A 21181-nucleotide genomic window follows, 5' to 3' on the forward strand; every position below is an offset into this window, starting at 1 on the left:
AAACCTTACGTCCACAGGGAGGGAGTGACTGGGGGAGTTGACGTGACGTGTGTGAAGCAGCAGCAACTGCAAAACAAAATTCTGTTTTGGCTTGTTCAAGAACTTCAGGGCTCGTCGTACGTTTTAAGTTGTGTTTGTAAGCAAGTGTTTAACTTTATTGCACTTTCCTTGTAACATAAGCTATTTTAACGGAATTGTAGTATCGAGACTGCACAACACCGTGCAACTCTTAAATATTTCTACAAGCAAGAATTTATTGACAACATGAGGGGGAGTTCGTCGTATGGAGACCGAGATAGAGACCGTGGACGAGACAGAGGGTAAGCAGATATTTTCTGCAGCATGTGAAATATAGTTATAGCCACGTAGGAAATCTGTCAAACATGTGTTTTTTATATGATACGGGGATATATTGGAATATTGTTAGTTGTTTCAACGAACATCAATCTTGCTGAATGTCTACGTGCACGGGCGTGTCTCAGACATGTTGCACGCGCCCTGTTCGTGTACGATAAATAACTCTACTTGCTTGCTACAGAGATATAGGCGGTGCCCCACCCAGGGAAAATTGCACTTACTGCAAATAGATTAAAATAGCCAGGAACCTATTTAGGGTCTATGTTGCAGTGTTACTAATCATGGCTCGTTCATCCCCTTTTTCATCACTCCTCTCGCTGCATGTTCTATAGGCCTCGGTTTGGGTCCAGTAGCTGGGGTGGCCCTCCCCCTATGAAGAAGTTTGGGAACCCTGGAGAACGCCTTCGCAAGAAGAAGTGGGATCTGGACGAGCTGCCCAAGTTTGAGAAGAACTTCTACAACGAGCACCCAGAGCTCCAGCGCATGACTCCGGTACACACACAAACACAATATATAAACATGTTCTTAGAAGGATGCTATCCATAGTGTGTCTATTGAGCCTGTTGATTCTCTGTTGTCTGTGCCTGCAGTATGACATAGATGAGTTCCGCAGGAGGAAGGAGATCACAGTCAGCGGTACTGGCTGCCCCAGGGCCATCCCCAGCTTCCACCAAGCACAGTTTCCCCGTAAGTAGACAACAGTAGATACCAGTTGACAATTGTTGAACCTATATTATAGCCTGTCCCTTCACCTGTCAGCAGTCATGATGGTAAAGAGAGGAGAATAGGAAGTTCAACCCATTTTAACCTCTCTTGGGGACGGTTCACACTATTCAACAGCCAGTGAAAAATCAGAGCACCACATTCAAAACCACAAAATGTCATAATTCAAAGTTCTCAAACATACAACTATTTTACACCATTTTAAAGATACACGTCTCCTTAATGTAACCACATTTTCCGATTTCAAAAAGGCTTTACGGCGAAAGCATAAAGTTAGATTATGTTAGGACAGTTCCAACACAAGAAAAACCACACAGCCATTTTCCTAGCAAGGACAGGCATCACAAAAACCAGAAAACCAGCTAAAATTATGCACTAACCTTTGACGATCTAAATCAGATGACACTCCTAGGACATCATGTTACACAATACATGCATTTTTTGTTCGATCAAGTTGATATTTATATCCAAAAACAGCCTTTTACATTGGCTTGTGATGTTCAGAAAATATTTTGCCTCCAATACTGCCAGTGAATCAGCACTACAATTTACAAAAATACTCATCATAAACGTTGATAAAATATTAAATTGTTATTCAAAGAATTATAGATGAACATCTCCTTTATGCAACTGCTGTGACAGATTTCAAGAAAGCTTCACGGGGAAAGCACACTTTGCAATAATCTGAGTACTGCGCTCAGAAAAAGACATCAAGCAATACAGATACCCGCCATTTTGGAGTCATCTAAAATCTTAAATAGCGTTAGAAATATTCACTTACCTTTGATGATCTTTATCAGAAGGCACTTCCAGGAATCCCAGGTCCACAATAAATGTTGTTTTGTTCGATAAAGTCCATCATTTATGTCCAAATAGCTCCTTGTTGTTTGCGCGTTCAGTAAGCTACACCAAGTGTAGGAAGCGCGGCCAAAATGTCACGACGAAAAGTCCAAAAAAGTTATATTTACGTTCGTTGAAACATGTCAAACATTGTATAGCATCAATCTTTAGGGCCTTTTTAATTTAGATCTTCAATAATATTACAACCGGACGATTCCAATGTCTTGAAAAACGTTTTGGAACACAGCTATCCCTCACGTGAATGCGTGCCAATGAACTCATGTGCTTTCCTGAGTCAACAACTTCTAACTTCATTTGTTGGCTCTCTGTTCACCATAGACGCCTCAAACAACTTTCTAAAGACTGTTGACATCTAGTGGAAGCCTTAGGAAGTGCAACATGAACCCTAAGTCACTGTGTGTTCGATAGGCAATGACTTGAAAGGACTACAAGCACCAGATTTCCCACTTCCTGGTTATATTTGTCTCAGGTTTTTGCCTGCCATATCAGTTCTGTTATACTCACAGACATCATTCAAACAGTTTTAGAAACTTCAGAGAGTTTTCTATCCAAATCTACTAATAATATGCATCTTCTAGTTCCTGGGCCCGAGTAGTAGGCTGTTTAATTTGGGTACATTTTTCATCCGGCTGTGAAAATACTGCCCCCTACCAAAGAGAGGTTAAAGAGTTCTTGGAACACAGCCCAAGCTTACAAAACACTAACCCCATAGGCTATTGGGAAGGGGGGGGGGCTCATGGGCCACATTATTGGGTAAAAAAACAAAAAACACTCCAGGCCACTCTTGAACGTCAAACTAAATACATACCGTAATTTCTGGACTATAAGCCGCAACTTTTTTCCCACGCTTTGAACCTCGCGGCTTAAACAATGACGCGGCTAATATATGGATTTTTTCCCGCTTTCAATTTTTTTTCAAAAAAAAAACACATTCTGTGACGTGCTCAGTTCTTTGGCGGCATGAAGCTTTCATTAGACCAATGAAATTGCCGAACGGGTTAAGGTCAAACAACTTTTTTGTTTACTCTTTAGATTAAATCGAGCGCTCTCAAACTTCCCATCATTCTGATTACGGTAGTCATTTTGTCACCCTCATCATGGCAAAGACACGGAGAAATGCATATGATGCAGCTTTCAAGTTGAAGGCGATTGATCTGGCTGTTGGAAAAGGAAATAGAGCTGCTGCACGGGAGCTTGGTCTTAATGAGTCGATGATAAGACGTTGGAAACAGCAGCGCGAGGAATTGATTCAGTGCAAAAAGACAACTAAAGCTTACTGCTAATTTTACATTTTTTGTTACAAGCCGTGTTTCGTTAAAGCCTATTTATTTTTGTTACAAGCCGTGTTTCGTTAAAGCCTATTTATTTTTGTTACAAGCCGTGTTTAGTTAAAGCCTATTTATTTTTGTTACAAGCCGTGTTTCATTAAAGCTTATTTATTTTTGTTACAAGCCGTGTTTCGTTAAAGCCTGTGTAAAGTTCATTTGTTTCAATGTACCGGTAGGCACCTGCGGCTTATAGACATGTGCGACTTATTTATGTCAAAAATAATATTTATTTTTAAATTCAGTGGGTGCGGCTTATATTCAGGGGCGCTCAATAGTCCGGAAATTACGGTAGTATGTTGAAATTATAATGGCCTGCAAATTGATTTTGACAAATCGATCAACAAGAAATCAGTGCGGCTCTCCGTTGAATTTCAAAAGCCAAAAACTTTGCCCACCCCTGGCTATAGGTAACTATTCCTTTAATTGTTTATCTTTGCTGACAGAGTATGTAATGGATGTGCTACTGAGTCAGGACTTCAAGGAGCCCACATCCATCCAATCACAGGGCTTCCCTCTGGCCCTGAGTGGCAGGGACATGGTGGGCATCGCTCAGACCGGCTCCGGCAAGACCCTGGCAGTAAGGACGCTATGATAATCCAACAACACGCACAGTACCGACAGCTGCAACATCTCTGTCTTTCTTTCTGTCTCACACACACACACACACACACACACACACACACACACACACACACACACACACACACACACACACACACACACACCAACAGCTGCAGTATAAAAACACAAACTCCCAGAGGAACATTGACAGCTGCAACACACAAAGACATATTGACACATGAGGACTAACGTCCCTGGACTGTCAGACTGGGACATATACCTCATGACCTCATTGTACTATTTGGCGCCTTTTCTTGCAGTATCTGCTTCCTGCCATTGTGCACATCAACCATCAGCCCTATCTAGAGAGGGGAGACGGACCTATTGTGAGTACACAACTGGAAACTGCACACTGTTGCTTATTCATATATTTCAGGTCTGTGAGACTAGAGTGTTTTGACCCTTTTCTATAGTGTACTTAACTCTGTTATATCATGTGTTATTAAAGGTTATATACTACCGTTCATTAAATAGTAACCGCAAAAGGCAGAGTTGCAAAGAAAAAGCCATATTTCAGACTGAAGATTAAGATTGGGGGAAAAGAACACAGACTCTGGACAGAGGAACTCTGCATAGAAGGCCAGCATCCTGGAGTCGCCTCTTCACTGTTGACGTTGAAACTGGTGTTTTGCGGGTACTATTTAATGAATCTGCCAGTTGAGGACTTGTGAGGCGTCTGTTTCTCAAACTAGACACTCTAATGTACTTCTACTCTTGCTCAGTTGTACACTGGGGCCGCCCACTCCCCTTTCTATTCTGGTTAGAGACAATCTGTGCTGTTCTGTGAAGGGAGTAGTACACAGCGTTGTATGAGATCTTCAGTTTCTTGGCAATTTCTCGCATGGAATAGCCTTTCTTTTCTCCGAACAAGAATAGACGAGTTTCAGAAGAAAGGTCTTTGTTTCTGGCCATTTTGAGGCTGTAATGAAACCCACAAATGCTGATGCTCCAGATACTCAACTAGTCTAAGGGAGGCCAGTTTTATTGCTTCTTTAATCAGAACAACAATTTTCAGCTGTGCTAACATAATTGCAAAAGGGTTTTCTAATGATCAATTAGCCTTTTAAAATGATAAACTTGGATTGGCTAACACAACGTGCCATTGGAACACAGGAGTGATGGTTGCTGATAATGGGCCTCTGTACGCCTATGTAGATATTCCATAAAAATCCATTTCCAGCTACAATAGTCATTTACAACATTAACAATGTCTACACTGTATTTCTGATCAATTTGATGTTATTTTAATGGTTTTCGTTCAAAAACAAGGACATTTCTCAGTGACCCCAAACTTTTGAACGGTAGTGTATGTATTGATATCTCTCTCTCCTCAGTGCCTGGTCCTGGCCCCGACCAGAGAGTTGGCCCAGCAGGTGCAGCAGGTGGCTCATGATTATGGAAAGACCTCCCGCATCAAGAGTACCTGTGTCTATGGAGGAGCACCCAAGGGACCGCAGATACGTGACCTGGAGAGAGGTGAGGAGCTGCAGGTTGAATTAAATGCTGTTACAAGTTATTTACTTACTTATATTGTTTGTGCCTGCTACAGACAAGACCTCTCCACCTCTGATCTAAAACCTGATTGGCTCCCTGGCCCCAGCTTAGCTTAATTTTCTGCACTTCCCCTTCAGTTACTAGTTTTAAGATTGAAAAAGTTACAAGTATTGGAAGTAATCTCGCAATTGGTCTCTTCTGACGCATTTGCGTCTCTTGAAACTGTGACACTTTGCATCCTATGTCCATATAGGTACAGAGATCTGCATCGCCACCCCGGGGCGTCTCATAGACTTCCTGGAGGCAGGGAAGACCAACCTGCGGCGCTGCACCTACCTGGTGCTGGACGAAGCTGACCGCATGCTGGACATGGGCTTCGAACCACAGATACGCAAGATCGTGGACCAGATCCGGGTAAGTCAGGCACATGCTATACTTAGCAAATCGCACACACATCTCCTGGAATTAGGCAATTACTATGACTGTGTAATACATAGCCATTCATCGATTGTTGTGTAAGTAGATGGATACTACAGAGGGTGGTAGGTCATCTCTGTCTATCTTTCTTATTTGTCTGTCCTATCTATCTTAATGACAATTGATATAATATCAATCCATCACAAATAACTAAATACTCATGTTATAGAATAGAGTAATCGTGTATTGTTTTCTGAGGAGGAATGTCCCCATTACTGTTCTCTCCCTGTGCCCCAGCCGGACCGCCAGACTCTGATGTGGAGTGCCACCTGGCCCAAGGACGTGCGTCAGCTGGCAGAGGACTTCCTGCGGGATTATGTCCAGATCAACGTAGGAGCTCTGGAGCTCAGCGCCAACCACAACATCCTGCAGATAGTAGACGTCTGCATGGAGAACGAGAAGGACAACAAGTTAGTGAGGCCATCCGCGAATGGACAAGATCCATCTCTAGTTTTACATTCTGTTCATGTCTCCTTTCCTTAGTCATCGCTGATCTGGAAGGGATAAAAACCAATGTAGTTAAAAGTATTCGGTAGTCTTGGTTATGAAGGACAGGAACAGAGTGCAGGATGCTATCTTTTTGTAGCGTGAGAGAATATTAGTCTTGGGATTGCGGTGATTATGGGATGTTTTCCTAATATCTTTCCTGTGTCTTTTTGTTGATGTCAGGCTGCTCCAGCTGATGGAAGAGATCATGGCTGAGAAGGAGAACAAGACCATCATCTTTGTGGAGACAAAGAAGCGCTGTGACGAGCTCACCCGCAGGATGAGAAGAGATGGGTGAGACGGAGAGAGACTGAGGGAAAGCACGGACTGCCGAAATGGGTTTTAAGTCCTCTTTCAAAGCCACGATACTGACTATGCAAAACAAGAGCTAGTTGTGGTTTCACATGGAGTGTGTTGGGCTTCTTACACAGATAAGAGTGTAGAGAAATCGTCTAACTGTTCGTACAACTGCCTTCCTTATCACGTCCTGTTCTGCTGTCTCGGCTGTCTGTCCCATGGCAACATTGTTGTGGTGTGTTTTCTAGGTGGCCAGCCATGTGTATCCATGGGGACAAGAGCCAGCCAGAGAGAGACTGGGTTCTGACAGGTACGTCACATTTCAACGGCCATGCTTTAGTCTGGCTTTGGTGAAATGTGTTCAGTTTTTTGTTTCCTTTTTCAGTCTTCTACCTAACATCTTTGATTTTGTCTGAACTTTCAGAATTCCGTAGCGGCAAAGCTCCTATCCTCATCGCCACTGATGTGGCATCTCGTGGTCTGGGTATGTCTTCTCAACATTGAATACATACACTCACGTGTTCACACTTACACTCCTACATAGCACAACATACAGATTCAGAACGTATACACACTCTCCAACACACACAAACAAAACATTTTCAGAGAAAAATACACACAATTAATAAATGTGATTTTTTGTTGTTGCCTAATTTCCCATCCCGTTTTCCAGGTTTAAGATTTACAACGACAAAATCATACATTTGTCTGCAAGCATGTAATAGCGGTGTTATTGAACCTGTAAACAACAACGAAAAATCGGTCAGCAGTCTTTCTACAGCATGACCTCTGTCAATTACATTCTAAAGGAAAGTAGAAGCACCAGTAGCCTCACAATCCCCCAGGCTTTCAGCTCCACAACGTTTTACTGTCTGTTTCTTGTTACTGCAGTCCAAAACGTCCATCCACCGGGGCACTCTGGCACGCTGCCTAAATGGGGGTGTGATGGGGGGGCAAATGTCCCCATGCTCGCCCCAATACCCTCCTCTCATGTCTCCTTTATGATGTAACCCAAAACATGAAGGAAAACATCCCAAATATTCAGTATTATATGTTTGATTATACCTCAATATATGTTCACATCATTCATAGTACTATAGTTGTACTGTATTTTTTTCTATGGGTATTTTCTAGGTAGGGTGTGTTTTAGGATTATCTATAAGTGAAATCGACAGTCAGCTCTCCCCATGTCCACCCTGAAACTTGTACAGAAGTGCCCTATTCCACCTCCCTAACTAAATAGGTTAAACCTGGAACCTGAGAAGGGGAAGTAGACATGTTGGGTTTGCCAAGCTACCAATGACTGTGTCTTTGTTCTTTTTTCTCCCCCTCAGGGTTGTGCAGCACAAGGCAGCTCCAGCACATGCTGGTGTCAGACAGTACTGGGGCTGCCCTCAGTCACATTAGCAGCTAGCTAGTGGCTTGTCTAGTTATCAGAAGGATACACCCCCCCATTCTCCACCCCAAATAGACCCCCATCAATAAACTGAGGGTATATGATTATCTGGTTCCTAAACACCCCCATAGACCCCCATCATAGACTGAGGGTATGTGATTCCAGCGAGCTCTCCTTGGGATCAACCTGAGGTGCCTGTCTGTCTGTCCCTCCGTCCGTCCGTCCAAAAGGCAGACAGACAGGGAGAGTTAGGAGCTCGGCTGGATCGAGTCCTGATTGATTTGCGGAGGTCCTGTAACTCGGCGAGAGAGCAACAGAACCGGCCATTGGGCGGGGGGGGGGGTTAGCGGTTCTGCTCCTGTCCGACGTTGCTGGTGTATGCGAAGGGTGAGGGGGAAACGGGGGGCTCGTTTGGGCCCCCTCCTCTCTCCCTCCCCCCCAGCGCCTCCAAGCGAACCAGGGCTGATCAGGACAGGACAGGGGGTGACTGACTACCCTTGTAAAACAACTCTAAAGGGGTAAGTACCTCAACACCCCCTTTCCTACTACACCTTCCACGACCTCCCCAGTCGCATCAACTCATTCAGGTAGTTTCATCGATCCATATTGTAGTCAGTCACAGAAAGGTATTTGTTGAAGGAATTGTGTTGAACTCTATCCTCCAACATTTACTCCATCACATTTTCTCTTGGTGGAACCATATTAAGGTTTGTCAGGTTCTGTGAGTAGTAAAATGGCCTCCCTCTGTTACTATGGAAAACAGAGGGAAAAGGTCCAAGGAGATGTTTTGTTTTCGGACCAACCCAGCAGTGTTGTCAGAGCTTCTGTAATGAGAAACAGACTTTTTGTCCTTCTACTGTCATTTCAACATCCGAATTTAAAAGAAATATTCTTCTCATACCATTTCTCAGCAGAAAACATGTTACCATGGTAGAACTAAATGTTCTGAATGGTTCTACTATTATGTAAGTTTGCGTAAACTGGGCATTGGTGCAGGTCCAGACAGAGAATGTCACATCAACTGTACTGAATCCCTCCTAATGCTGAGTGGTTCTCTCGTCACATTCTGATGAGGTTTACCACTAAACCTCTAGGCCTCTCCAGTCAAGAGATTTTGACCCTAAACTGAATAACTTTCATAGGTTTTACTTCAAGAATTAAAACTTTTATTCTACTTCAATTTGGATAAATGTATAGTTATTATTCTGTTATTATTGGACAGGTAAGTGGTAATCAATATTAATTAGAATTGGAATTCTAAATAATCATCCACTTTTCTCTCATATCTTTGGCATTGTTTGAATACCATCTGTCTTCTTTCTCACTGTACAAAAATCCCTCAAACCCACACCTCTCCCTCCTAACCCCCCTCTCCCTCCAAACCATCCTCTCCCTCCTCTCTCATCTCTCCCTCCTCTCTCATCTCACCCTCCTCTCTCATCTCACCCTCCTCTCTCATCTCACCCTCCTCTTTCATCTATCCCTCCTCTCCCTCCAAACCCTCCTCTCCCTCCGAACCGTCCTCACCCTCCTCTCTCATCTCACCCTCCTCTTTCATCTCTCCCTCCAAACCCTCCTCTCCCTCCAAACCCTCCTCTCCCTCCAAACCCTCCTCTCCCTCCAAACCCTCCTCTCCCTCCTAACCCTCCTCTCCCTCCTCTCATCTCACCCTCGTCTTTCATCTCACCCTCCTCTCTTCCTCCTATCCCTCGTCACCCTCCTAACCCTCCTCTCCCTCCAAACCCTCCTCTCACTCTGTTCTCATCTCACCCTCCTCTTTCATCTCTCCCTCCAAACCCTCCTCTCCCTCCAAACCCTCCTCTCCCTCCAAACCCTCCTCTCCCTCCAAACCCTCCTCTCCCTCCTAACCCTCCTCTCCCTCCTAACCCTCCTCTCCCTCCTAACCCTCCTCTCCCTCCTCACCCTCGTCTTTCATCTCACCCTCCTCTCTTCCTCCTATCCCTCGTCACCCTCCTAACCCTCCTCTCCCTCCAAACCCTCCTCTCACTCTGTTCTCATCTCACCCTCCTCTTTCATCTCACCCTCCAAACCATCCTCTCTTCCTCCTATCCCTCCTCTCCCTCCAAACCCTCACCCATCACCTTCCTCACCCATCACCTTCCTCTCCCATCACCTTCCTCTCCCATCACCTTCCTCTCCCATCACCTTCCTCTCCCACCTCTCAAAACCACTTTCCCCCAAAGACGTGGAGGATATCAAGTTTGTCATCAACTATGACTACCCCAACTCGTCTGAGGACTACGTGCACAGGATCGGCCGTACGGCCCGCAGCACCAACAAGGGCACGGCCTACACCTTCTTCACCCCGGGTAACCTGCGCCAGGCCAGGGACCTGGTCCGAGTTCTGGAGGAGGCCCGGCAGGCCATCAATCCCAAACTGCTGCAGTTGGTTAACTCTGGACATGGGGGAGGAGGGGGTGAGACTGGCTTGATTCACACTATAGGGTCAACCCGAACCATACTACAGCGAGGGGAAAAAAGTATTTGATCCCCTGCTGATTTTGTACGTTTGCCCACTGACAAAGAAATGATCAGTCTATAATTTTAATGGTAGGTTTATTTGAACAGTGAGAGACGGAATAACAACAAAAGAATCCATGTCAAAAATGTTATAAATTGATTTGCATCTTAATGAGGGAAATAAGTATTTGACCCCTCTGCAAAACATGACTTAGTACTTGGCAAAACTCCTTGTTGGCAATCAGAGGTCAGATGTTTCTTGTAGTTGGCCACCAGGTTTGCACACACCTCAGGAGGGATTAATTCTATTCTATCACCTTTACCATCTCAAATCCAAACATAAACTACACGTTCTGTGTAACCAGTGATGTTTGACATTCTTAAACTAAAATATTTCAGCTTATATTATGACACTTTAATCCTCCAATGTGAATGTTCTTCTGCAGGTGGCAGGATGCGTTACCGTGGCGGCGGCTCCAGCGCCAACAACCCCAACATGATGTTCCAGGACGTGTGTGAGCGTCGCATGCGCTCCGCCAGCGGTGGCAACAAGCCAGACAGCCGCGGCAGCAGCTTTAGCCGGGACGGGCGCAGTGGCGGGGGTCGGGACGGAGATACTAGGTCCTCATCCTCTTCCTCCTACAGGGACCGAAGCAGGGTCAGCCGGGGGAGTTGCGGCTCCGGGGGGGCCGACCAGTACCAGAGCTATGGTGGTGGTGGTGGTACCCAGTACAGCTCCAGGGCTGGGGGGGCAGCTAATGGGGCCCCTAGGGGTAGTAGTGGTGGGGGCCAGAATCAGTCCAGTCAGCCCCAGGGTGTGTTCGGTCCAGCTCCTCCACCTCCAGCAGGTCCCAAGCCCCTCATGGCCCAGCTGATGGCCCCGCCACAGCCCCCTCTCATGGGCTTCATAGGGCAGCCTCCGTACTCCTTTGCTCCGCCGCCGCCTCCTACACCCCCACCCAGGAAGTAGAATTACTATACAGTCATGGTGCTTGGAATCCAAATCACCATGGTACTTCAAACCCTAGTGTTTATCAGTGTGTAACTGTAACGTTACTCCTCTGAAAGGGTGTTTAGAGTTGCCGTCATGCCCTTACCTACCTTGGTAAGAAGGCAAAAGTCAAGAGATTTGAGGAGGTAAGGGCTAACATATAGCTACATATTTTTGTACTTGTTTGTTTCGCGATGATTTTAACTACATCTGAAAATAATAGTACTCATGCATGATACACTTCTCGCTTTTCATGTGTTAAAGAGTAGTCCGTGCGTGGACAGAATATGGTATTCTGTGAATCTGAAGCTGTGACTCTGGTATTAATTGGCATGACAGGAGTTGATATTTGCGATTTACTCTAAATGGCGAGGTTCTCGTCCTTCAGTGAGTAACAAATGCTAAAATGTGATTTTTTGTTGTTGCCATGTAGAACTCCAGTGATTTTTGTCAGTCAGCTATGCTTTCTACTTCTCTTGGGGAAGTGAATGTTGCATTATATCATTCTCTATTATCCTATTCTTAATATGTATATTCATTTGATACTGCAGTCAGCTTTTTCTATATAAACTACATAAGCTGTATGGCTATGCCATTTTCTTCAGATTCATATTAGAACTATATCAGGACAATTTGGGAATGATAATCAGACACTTGTCATCATCCCATAAGTCAGCACATTGAGTGTTGCTTTGTGAATGTTTAATCAACATTTATTGGTAAGATGTAATTCATACTTATGTTCTTTTCTACATTGCTTTATTTTACAGGATTTCAATAAAGTTTCTGAAACCAAAATCCTTGTAATTGTTGTATGGAGTACAGGATATGTAAGCATGGGTGAACATTCCTTAACAACCACAAATAGACAAAAGTCAGTTTAAACCCCCCCCCAAAAAGAATAACTTTATTTCCCTTAAATTCATATTTGCACTACATTCTCAACATTCCCCCCTCAATATTTATTTGCTCTTTGTAATTATGCTTTTTTTGGCAAATGTACATAATTGCAAAACCATTCTTACTATTTACAAAGTCAGAGCAGGGAATAGGTAGCCTGAGTCCCAGATCTGTTTGGGCTGGTAAACCAGCTCCTACGGTCATTGAGCTCGCAAGACAGCACAAACTGATCTGGGACGCAGGCTAGGGAATAAAGGCAGGGAGGTGGAATGTGGAGGGGAGCTGCAGAATGACGTGAGAGATGCAGCTGCTGCATGGTTGGACGACTATATCTGCAATGGACAGGTGGGGCTGCTGGCTTTACTTCTAGCCAAGCACTAACATGATCAACTAATCTTAGTCTTCAGTAAATCATTTTATTGGTTGAATCGGATATGGTACTACTTGACTGGAGCAAAAGCTTCCGCCTCCACTGTCCCTTGCGGATATGATTGAACAGACGCATCATCAATGACCATATCCCATTCGTTTCACATCTCGCACCAAAGGAAGCATAAACAAATTTCATAAGAAAATCAGTAGTGCGACTCCAAAACGGGGAAAAAAAATTGACTAACAAATTAGCATTCGTATGTACACGGAAGGTAAAAAAAAAAAAAATACCAAGATACATAAAGAACAAACTCTCAGCTTTAGGCACATACGGCAGATTTAAACGGTGTCAGCATTGACAACTCAGTACTGAACTAACGCCTCTCCCTTTGGGTCAACGTCAACAGCTGAAGGTGGAACAGAGGACAGCAAATGAGGGAATCATATTCATGTGCAAAACCAAACAAACAGGAAGTGCATGCATCGTGTAGTGGAATGAAATCACTTAAAACGGGGGAAAAAAAAGGAAAAGCAACAAATTGCTGTTTATAACAAAACAATATGATCATGTGATTTCAATAGAATGAATAAAAGCATCATTGATTGGATATTCCTTCACAGAAGATTGGACAGGATATACATTTGTTACACCTACTGCCCAACTTATCACATAACACACACCGTACAAATAATAATAGAAAATAATTCAATACTTTGGGACTACACTATTTGAGTGTCATATTTTGTGCAGAATAATGCTATCAGGCATAGCCTGGGAGAAACAGTCCCACACATTCAGTTCAAAAGGCTTCGACTTGTTCTCTCAGAACTCACAGCAATGATTTGTTTTGGACAGATCACATAAGGTGGTTATTATACAGTAATGCATTGGAGACTAAGGGCTGATTGTAGTACAGTCAATGGAATGAAGAAAAACACAAAATGGAGTATGAAAGATGACAACATAGGGACATGGGGTGGCGGATCATGGATGGGACACATGGGAAGGCATAAGGGAGAAACTGCCCACAAATAACTTATCTAGGATCAGCTTTCCCTGCCGATATTCAATCCATAACAAATGGGAAGACATAAGGGCTCGGACACACCAATAGCGTTTGCCTGCCGAGAGTACTTAGCACCTCTGAACAAAGTACCGGATGTAATTTGCAAACCGATTTTACATGAAGAATTACGCGAAAAAGTCAGCAGTCAGATGTCAACAGCACACATTTGGTGTGACCCTTAAGGGAGAAACCGATCCAAATAACAGGTCTAAGACCAGATTTCCCGTAACCATCACAATGTAAAGACGCCATCTTTCCCTGGACCAGTGCTTGGGGGGGGACCTTCGACCTACACCTAAGGGAAGCAGCGGATCAGGTGACAGGAAGTTGATCAATCCCACTAAAGGTTCCCCCAGGTGTCTGGAGGGGGGAACTGTTCTACATCGCCGGATTCATCGTGTGATTCTTCTCCCAGGTCGAATGTGAGCTTGTATCGCAACCGGACCATCTCCTGAAAGAAAGAACAGAACCATGTTAGGCTACACCAGGAAAGGGGACAAATTAACATGCTTTCTGCTTGCACATGTTTAAATTCTGTTTTGTTGCCACGGTGACAGTTTGTCACCTCAGGGCGTTTCACAGCTACAAATGAGATGCTGACTTGGCAGTTTTTTTGAATGAGCATATGTTAAACACCTTGGAAAGCAGGCGGGAGGAGTCTGTGTGTAGGTGAAGGTAGTACCTTGTGAGGATTGGCCAGCAGTAGGACCTGTGTGATGGCGGCTGGGGGTAAGATGGGGTTGAAGGCTGGAAGATCAGTTCCTGAAGGAGGCTGTAGCTTCACCTTCATCACCTAGAAACAGACAGAGGAAACACATTACACTCAAACTACAGTCCCAACTCAGCGCACATAGGTTACCGCAGAACCCAACCATCTAAAAACTAGTCACAACTCAGCACACATAGGTTACCGCAGAACCCAACCATCTAATCATCAAACTACAGTCACAACTCAGCGCACATAGGTTACCGCAGAACCCAACCATCAAACTAGTCCCAACTCAGCACACATAGGTTACCGCAGAACCCAACCATCTAATCATCAAACTACAGTCACAACTCAGCGCACATAGGTTACCGCAGAACCCAACCATCTAATCATCAAACTACAGTCACAACTCAGCACACATAGGTTACCGCAGAACCCAACCATCTAATCATCAAACTAGTCACAACTCAGCACACATAGGTTACCGCAGAACCCAACCATCTAATCAGACAGAGGAGAAATTAGGGACAAACAAATGATAGAGGTAGAAGATGGATCACTAAGACAAAATGAGAGAGATAGAGAGAGGACCAACCTTGGGTACTGCAGACTGGAAACGGATGTTGGTGACTGGTATGGGGGCGGAGGACAACATGGAGATGATCACTACCAGCACGTCAGGCCGAGAGGGAGGAGAGTCACGGGCAAAGTGGAACAGCACCCGCAAACTGTGCTTGTCAAATACAGTCACTGGTAACAAGCTGCCTAGACAGACAGAGGCTTAGGGTTAGTTCATGCCCAGCCATCACCATGTCTGGAGACATGTTGCAACACAGGTAATGGCTGGGTATATTATAGTTATTATTTGGAATCTGAGTTGGTATTTTTCTTGCTAATGTTCAAAACAACCATACAGAAATACAGATTGATCAGACAATTGGCTTACTGGGCTTGATTGATTCCAGGGGCACAGTCACGTTAGCTAAGGAGATGTCGTTCTGGGGGGCTGGGGTAGGAGGCCCGAGGCTGGGCAGGGAGTCTAGGAGAGACCCAGGCTGCTCCGAGGGGAAGGCCAGGACAGGGCTGGGGGTGGAGGTGCTAGTAGTGTTGGTACTGGACTTGGTCTGGAGGTCTCGCAGGGTGGGTCTGGACTGGGGCTGCAGTTTATCCCTGTGAGAGGGAGAGAGCAAGGTGTCAGCTTTCTTTAGAGAATACAGAGTGTTTACGTTACAGATTAGCAACTGCCCCTCTGGCCTACAGTGTTTACCAATTGACGTGCTGGGTCCCCGGGGGTAGGGACTGATGCAGCAGGGTCTTGCCCAGCAGGTCTAACTCATCCAGGGCTTTAGGGGAAGCAGCGGGGGGCCCCCCTGATGGAGCCTGGGGGATAGGGGTCACGGCCGGTAGCAACACTGTTGCAGTAGGCACCGCTGGGACGACTGGCTCTACACTGTCAGAACACTGCGCAGAAAAACACTGGGTTAGGGACATTTTGTGTGTGTGTGCATGCGTCATATGCTGACAACTCTCTCTCACCTGAAAGGAGTTCCAGTCTCCCGACTGAGGAGTGTGGGTAGAGTTGGGCGTTACGTCATTGAGTCCTGAGTGAAAACAACAATAGGAAGAGGTTGTCGACACGAACCCGAGAGAGAACATGATGCATAACCACAGTTGGCCGAGTCATGGCAAGTTGGAAAATAATTGGGCAATTTAATAAGAGTAAACAAGCTAGCGAAACGACATTCAGAACTGCTGCTTACCAAGTGACATGAGCTCATCATCTAGCAGGCTGATACCCAGTTCTTGTGACGGGGTCTGTAGTGAGGGGGTGTCTGGGTAGGAGGGAAGTCCAGTGGGCGAGGTGTCCAACCCTGTCAGGTCTAGGAGGGCTGTGCTACTTCCTGTGGAGAGATAAAACACGTCGGTCTGTGTGATCAAATGTTTTGTAACTACTGAACTAAACACACGGAACACATCTGTGAAAATGAACAGGGAAACAACCTGGTTGATTATAATGGATGTCCTGAGGTTCAGTCTGTGCATATGTGAACATGTTGGGAGTGTGTAGAACACTGTGTCTGCCCCTCTGAGACACCAGCAGGTTCAGGTCGTGACCCTACAGAGGTCCTCTCCCTCTCTCTCTCACCTGGTAGTGTGGGCATGGCTGTGCTGTCTCCGTTCACCTCTTCTCCCTTCACCAGCTGTCTGTACAGGTTGATGACCTGCGTCAGGCTGTCGTTGGCCTGCAGGATGTCAGCTGGCGTAACACAGAGACGCACAGAGGGTGAGCTATGCAATGCTGAACACTACATAACCGTATAGAACTGTCTAACAACCGTACAGAGGCATGCATCACTCTTCAGCCATTTTGAACTGTACCTCTTGTATTGATGTGATCACACTATATGTATAGAACAAAGAAGGCCCGCACACTGTTAAGGCTCCCAATTCACTGCTTTATTGACAACGTTTCGATCCGAAACGGATCTTCGTCAGGTCCTGACAGTGTGCGGGCCTTCTTGTTCTATACTAGTATTCTTTATTAGCTCAGCACCTATGTTTTTAAGAATGTGCGTATGACCAAACTTTTCTATCACACTATATGTAAACATAGGACTCTCACCCAAGGCCTCATCGTTGTCTTCTGTGTCGCTAGCCAATCGGAACAAAGTAGGCCTCATCTTTTCACAGCTCTGGTATAGGTCCTGCAAACACAACCACATTTAGAAATAGCCCATTGCACACACACACACACACACCCCTAGTGGTGTTGCTCTGTGCTAACCTTGATGAGTTCCTGATTGCTCTGGGAGCTGCTCTCCTTGCTATAGTCTCCCAGTAGCTGGGTCAGCAGGCTCACACTCTCCTTCACCTCCTGGATGGCGTTCACACGCTTAGACACCTTCTCCATTCGCTTCTGGTCCTGGAGGACCGTAACAGAACACAAACACTCAGAACACTGCAATAAAATAAAAACATTATCCCATAAAAGAAAAGCTGGAGCGCTCTGAAGTCTGCATAGGTTGTTTTATTGCAGGCATATACAGTACAATTATGAGAGCAGTTGTAGGGATAGTAGATTACAATCGTGAGAGTTCAGAATCCAATCCATAAAATCATTAGAAGTGCTTTGACGATATAAAGTGCTCGCTGTTTACTTTGCGTATGAGTAATAAATCGACTGCGTTGTGAATGCAATAGGCATATATGCATTGATTGACACCCACCCCAACAAAGACACAATCACGCAGACAGGAGTAAACAGAGAAGGACACACCTCCTGCACCATTTCCTTAATTAGTTTGTTTGCTGCTCTTAAATCTTCAGGGTGAGTGCTATTCAAAAGCCGAGACAGCATCTACAAAGGAAGGAAGGGAAGAGGAAGGAAAAGAGGGGATAACAAGAGGAGAGAGGTAAAAGAGGGAGAGCAGGCCGTTAGGGAATACATGAAAATTACAGTGGAAGAATGGAAAGACGACATCAATTCAAAATGTCCGCTAATGTCATCTCTATTGACAAAACTCAAGGGGCTGCTTCATTGTCATGTTTACCTTGGACTTCTCCTCATCCTCAAAGATGACGCTCTTAGTTCTGGGCGGAGGGGGTGGGAGGGGCTCATCAGGAAGAACCGGGTCGTGCTTCACAATGCCTGGAAGAGAGCAGGAAACCCCATCCATGTCACATGAATAAATAGCCTGTCACCGGCAAGTCCCTACAGTGTATAGTACATCATGTATATACCGTAGGTTTCCGGCACGTTGGTAATAACATTGTTTCCCCCATGAAGTTATTGTAAACACAAGCAGCGCAACCAACGGATTCAGGGCCAGGCTAAGAAATATTGTTGGCTGTCACTCCCTGGAGCAAAACACTTAACTTGAGCACTATGTAATTATCTTCCATCATACTACACAAAACAGTCATACTGCACAAAACAGTCATACTGCACAAAACAGTCATACTGCACAAAACAGTCATACTGCACAAAACAGTCATACTGCACAAACAGTCATACTGCACAAACAGTCATACTGCACAAACAGTCATACTGCACAAACAGTTTTTTTCTCTCACTTAGACGGGCTAAGTGAAAAACATTATAATGATGGACGCAGACTCAGGAGTTTCAATATGATTTTGTCTTATGTTGGTGCATAAACTATAAAAATAAGTGAGATTGACATGGACAAAATACTATTTATATCAGGAGCACATGTTAGGAGAACATACAGATAACTAAAAAATAAAATGAGTGTACTCCTGAAATGATCATACAGTTACAGTACTGTAATAAATCATATGATTTAGCCATATTCCTCATCCTGAAGTTCCACCATAGTGAAAACAATAAGAGTTGATAGAAAAGGATCAACACAGAGAGAACGTTTTATTTCACTCCTATTCTTTCTACGTGTGTCATCACTATTAAAGCTCACCTTGTTTCTTCAGCATCTGGTAGGCGTCTGCTATCTTGGGCTCGTCAGGCAGGCCCACCGTCCAACTATACATCACCTCCAGAACCTTCTTCTTCACTGGCTCTGGGGCCCGAGTACCCAGGTACTGCACAGGAGACGAGATTTAGGAACATCAAAACAGACATAATGGAATACTGGGTTTTGTTTGTTTATAAAAGGGGTTGAGTTACATAAAGGGATGTTCCATTTGATTTCAATCACTTGTTGTGACTGCCCGTGGTAGAAGTGGTCAGAAAGTGACTTACTGGACCGAAATGACAAAACATTCAAGTGCTCAAAATTGACCCATTTTGCATACCCTACTTCTACCATGGGAAAATATGTATGGAAAGTTTGGTTCAGATCAAAAGGGGTACAGTCAAAAAGAGATTGAATTCAAATGGAACCCTAGAGAAATAGCCCTCCAGACAGTACCTTGGGTGAGACCACCTTGATGAGCTCGTTGAGGAAGCGGAATTTGCCCACTTCATTGTGGAATCTCTTCCCACAGTTCTTCATGCACATCTCTAGGACCTAGGGACACATATATGTTATGATACTGTTGGTGGTGGGATCACTTACAATTAGCATATTCTGGCTAATGGAGATGTCAGTGAGCATGTCAACCAATACATTACCCCGATAACGGTATACTCACCATTAGTGCTTGCATGGCCTCCCATTCTTGGGGTGACTGGATCTTGTGGGCCAAAAGTCTGGTAGCCAGTTGAGGACTAGGGAGGAGGGAGGGGACATCAAATAAGAGTACCTGTATGGTTTGCCGTATGTTTAAACATGTTGAAGTACTGACTGACAAAACAAGCCTATGACCAGCTCTCCACATGTTGGTCCTCCTTACCCTTCAGGCTCATTGTTGAGCTGTTCACAGAAGCCCTGGATACTGTCCCAGTCCGCCTCCTTGTTCAGGGGGTTGGTGGCTTTGTCTGGGGAGAATAAAAGCAAATTCCAGAACCGGGGGCTTATCAACATTTAAGGGTTTCTCGCTACCTTAGAACCAAATGCACAAAGAAAGCCTTCGTGTTTACTTGCTGCAAACGTTAGCAGAATGACTCCTCCCCAATTTATTTGCCCATTGACACTCAGCCACTGGATAATGTGGCTAGTTAGCTTAGCCAGTCTTATTCACCAGTTTCAAAGTCGAACTATGTTGTATTTGTAACAAATTGCGTATTAAGAACATCTCAAACAAATGATATTCGTGCTTGTCAAGGCATTATTCTGCGTAAACAATACAGGGGTGAGGTCTGTTTTTGTTCCGACCTCAGCAGCGCTACGTTATAGCACGCTAGCTAGCACTTTGGATAAAGCATCATCATCACTGGGATGTTCATCCACTGCACATACAACAATTATGCTCATAACACTACAACTACAGCGCATTCTCTACCTCAGTTTTCTGAAAGTAAATTGGTCACGTATTGAGTCGTTATAGCAGTAAAAGCATCGTATGACTCACTGACGCGAGACTCCAAGCTCTCCTCCTCTGGCGGCGCCGCCATTTTCGGGGATTCCGACTGCCAAACTGGCAGCTATCGCGTTACTTTGCCTGTCTCATGCAACGATGTGGGCGTCATCATATCAAGCCATTCTTGGTAGTCCCTCTACTACACGGTTGTCAAGGATAAAAACTGAGGTGCGTTATGATGCATTTTATGACCGAAATCATCTTGCACCAAAAGCCTCCATGTCAAGTCATACTGCCACATGTCAGCCCTAGACCTGCTGCACTCATCCAAATACACAGACACTACTCACACGCCATAACTCTATGTCATGCACGATCATCTCATCTTCCATGATTGATATTCCAGGATGTTTATGTCACTTTTCTACACAGATACCACGAAAAGGCACAAAGTTCTGTTTCGTCGTCACATGTAAAGGCTCCATCAGGAGAAAGACAGATACATTGCAATAGAAACACACCCAGTAGGCTAAAGCCTTCTGGCTGTTGCCCATGGTCTATTTATATGTTGTTTTAAATGACTGATATACCTGATCCTTCTCAACCCTCAACCATTGATGACAAGCCTGTGCACTGACCTGCTCCTAATAGCACAGAAACTGGAAACATAAACAGCAATATGCAGTTTAGAGTTTCACTTATACGTCTATTAAACTCCACAGAGAGGAGGAGAGACCAACA

General features: G+C 44.8%; 2 protein-coding genes across 3 annotated transcripts; one reads left to right on the top strand and one right to left on the bottom strand.

The window, feature by feature from the left end:
• Positions 1 to 18: 18 nt before the first annotated feature.
• Positions 19 to 12310, top strand: LOC106589454 (probable ATP-dependent RNA helicase DDX17). The gene is made up of 13 exons (XM_045691115.1): positions 19 to 320; positions 690 to 849; positions 948 to 1044; positions 3713 to 3846; positions 4151 to 4216; positions 5225 to 5366; positions 5638 to 5798; positions 6099 to 6271; positions 6531 to 6641; positions 6893 to 6954; positions 7069 to 7128; positions 10245 to 10478; positions 10968 to 12310. The coding sequence occupies exons 1-13, from the start codon at positions 265 to 267 to the stop codon at positions 11489 to 11491; spliced, it is 1980 nt and encodes a 659-aa protein (XP_045547071.1). The 5' UTR covers positions 19 to 264; the 3' UTR covers positions 11492 to 12310.
• A 77-nt stretch (positions 12311 to 12387) lies between these two features.
• Positions 12388 to 20607, bottom strand: LOC106564558 (ADP-ribosylation factor-binding protein GGA1). 2 transcript variants are annotated; one of them, XM_014130692.2, is made up of 17 exons: positions 20492 to 20607; positions 19874 to 19958; positions 19673 to 19748; positions 19450 to 19548; positions 18997 to 19120; positions 18112 to 18209; positions 17838 to 17918; positions 17346 to 17483; positions 17184 to 17265; positions 16707 to 16817; positions 16321 to 16461; positions 16097 to 16161; positions 15828 to 16021; positions 15507 to 15730; positions 15156 to 15325; positions 14534 to 14644; positions 12388 to 14302 (listed from the first exon to the last, which is right to left on the bottom strand). In XM_014130692.2, exons 1-17 carry the CDS (start codon positions 20532 to 20534, stop codon positions 14192 to 14194), a joined length of 1953 nt encoding a protein of 650 aa, XP_013986167.2. In that variant the 5' UTR covers positions 20535 to 20607; the 3' UTR covers positions 12388 to 14191. The 2 variants fall into 2 exon arrangements, with proteins under 2 accessions (XP_013986167.2, XP_045547072.1); XM_045691116.1 differs by lacking the exon at positions 20492 to 20607 and adding an exon at positions 20423 to 20441.
• Positions 20608 to 21181: the final 574 nt, after the last annotated feature.

Source organism: Salmo salar, chromosome ssa12 (genome assembly GCF_905237065.1).
Source record: "Salmo salar chromosome ssa12, Ssal_v3.1, whole genome shotgun sequence".
NCBI classification, from domain to species: Eukaryota; Metazoa; Chordata; class Actinopteri; order Salmoniformes; family Salmonidae; genus Salmo; species Salmo salar.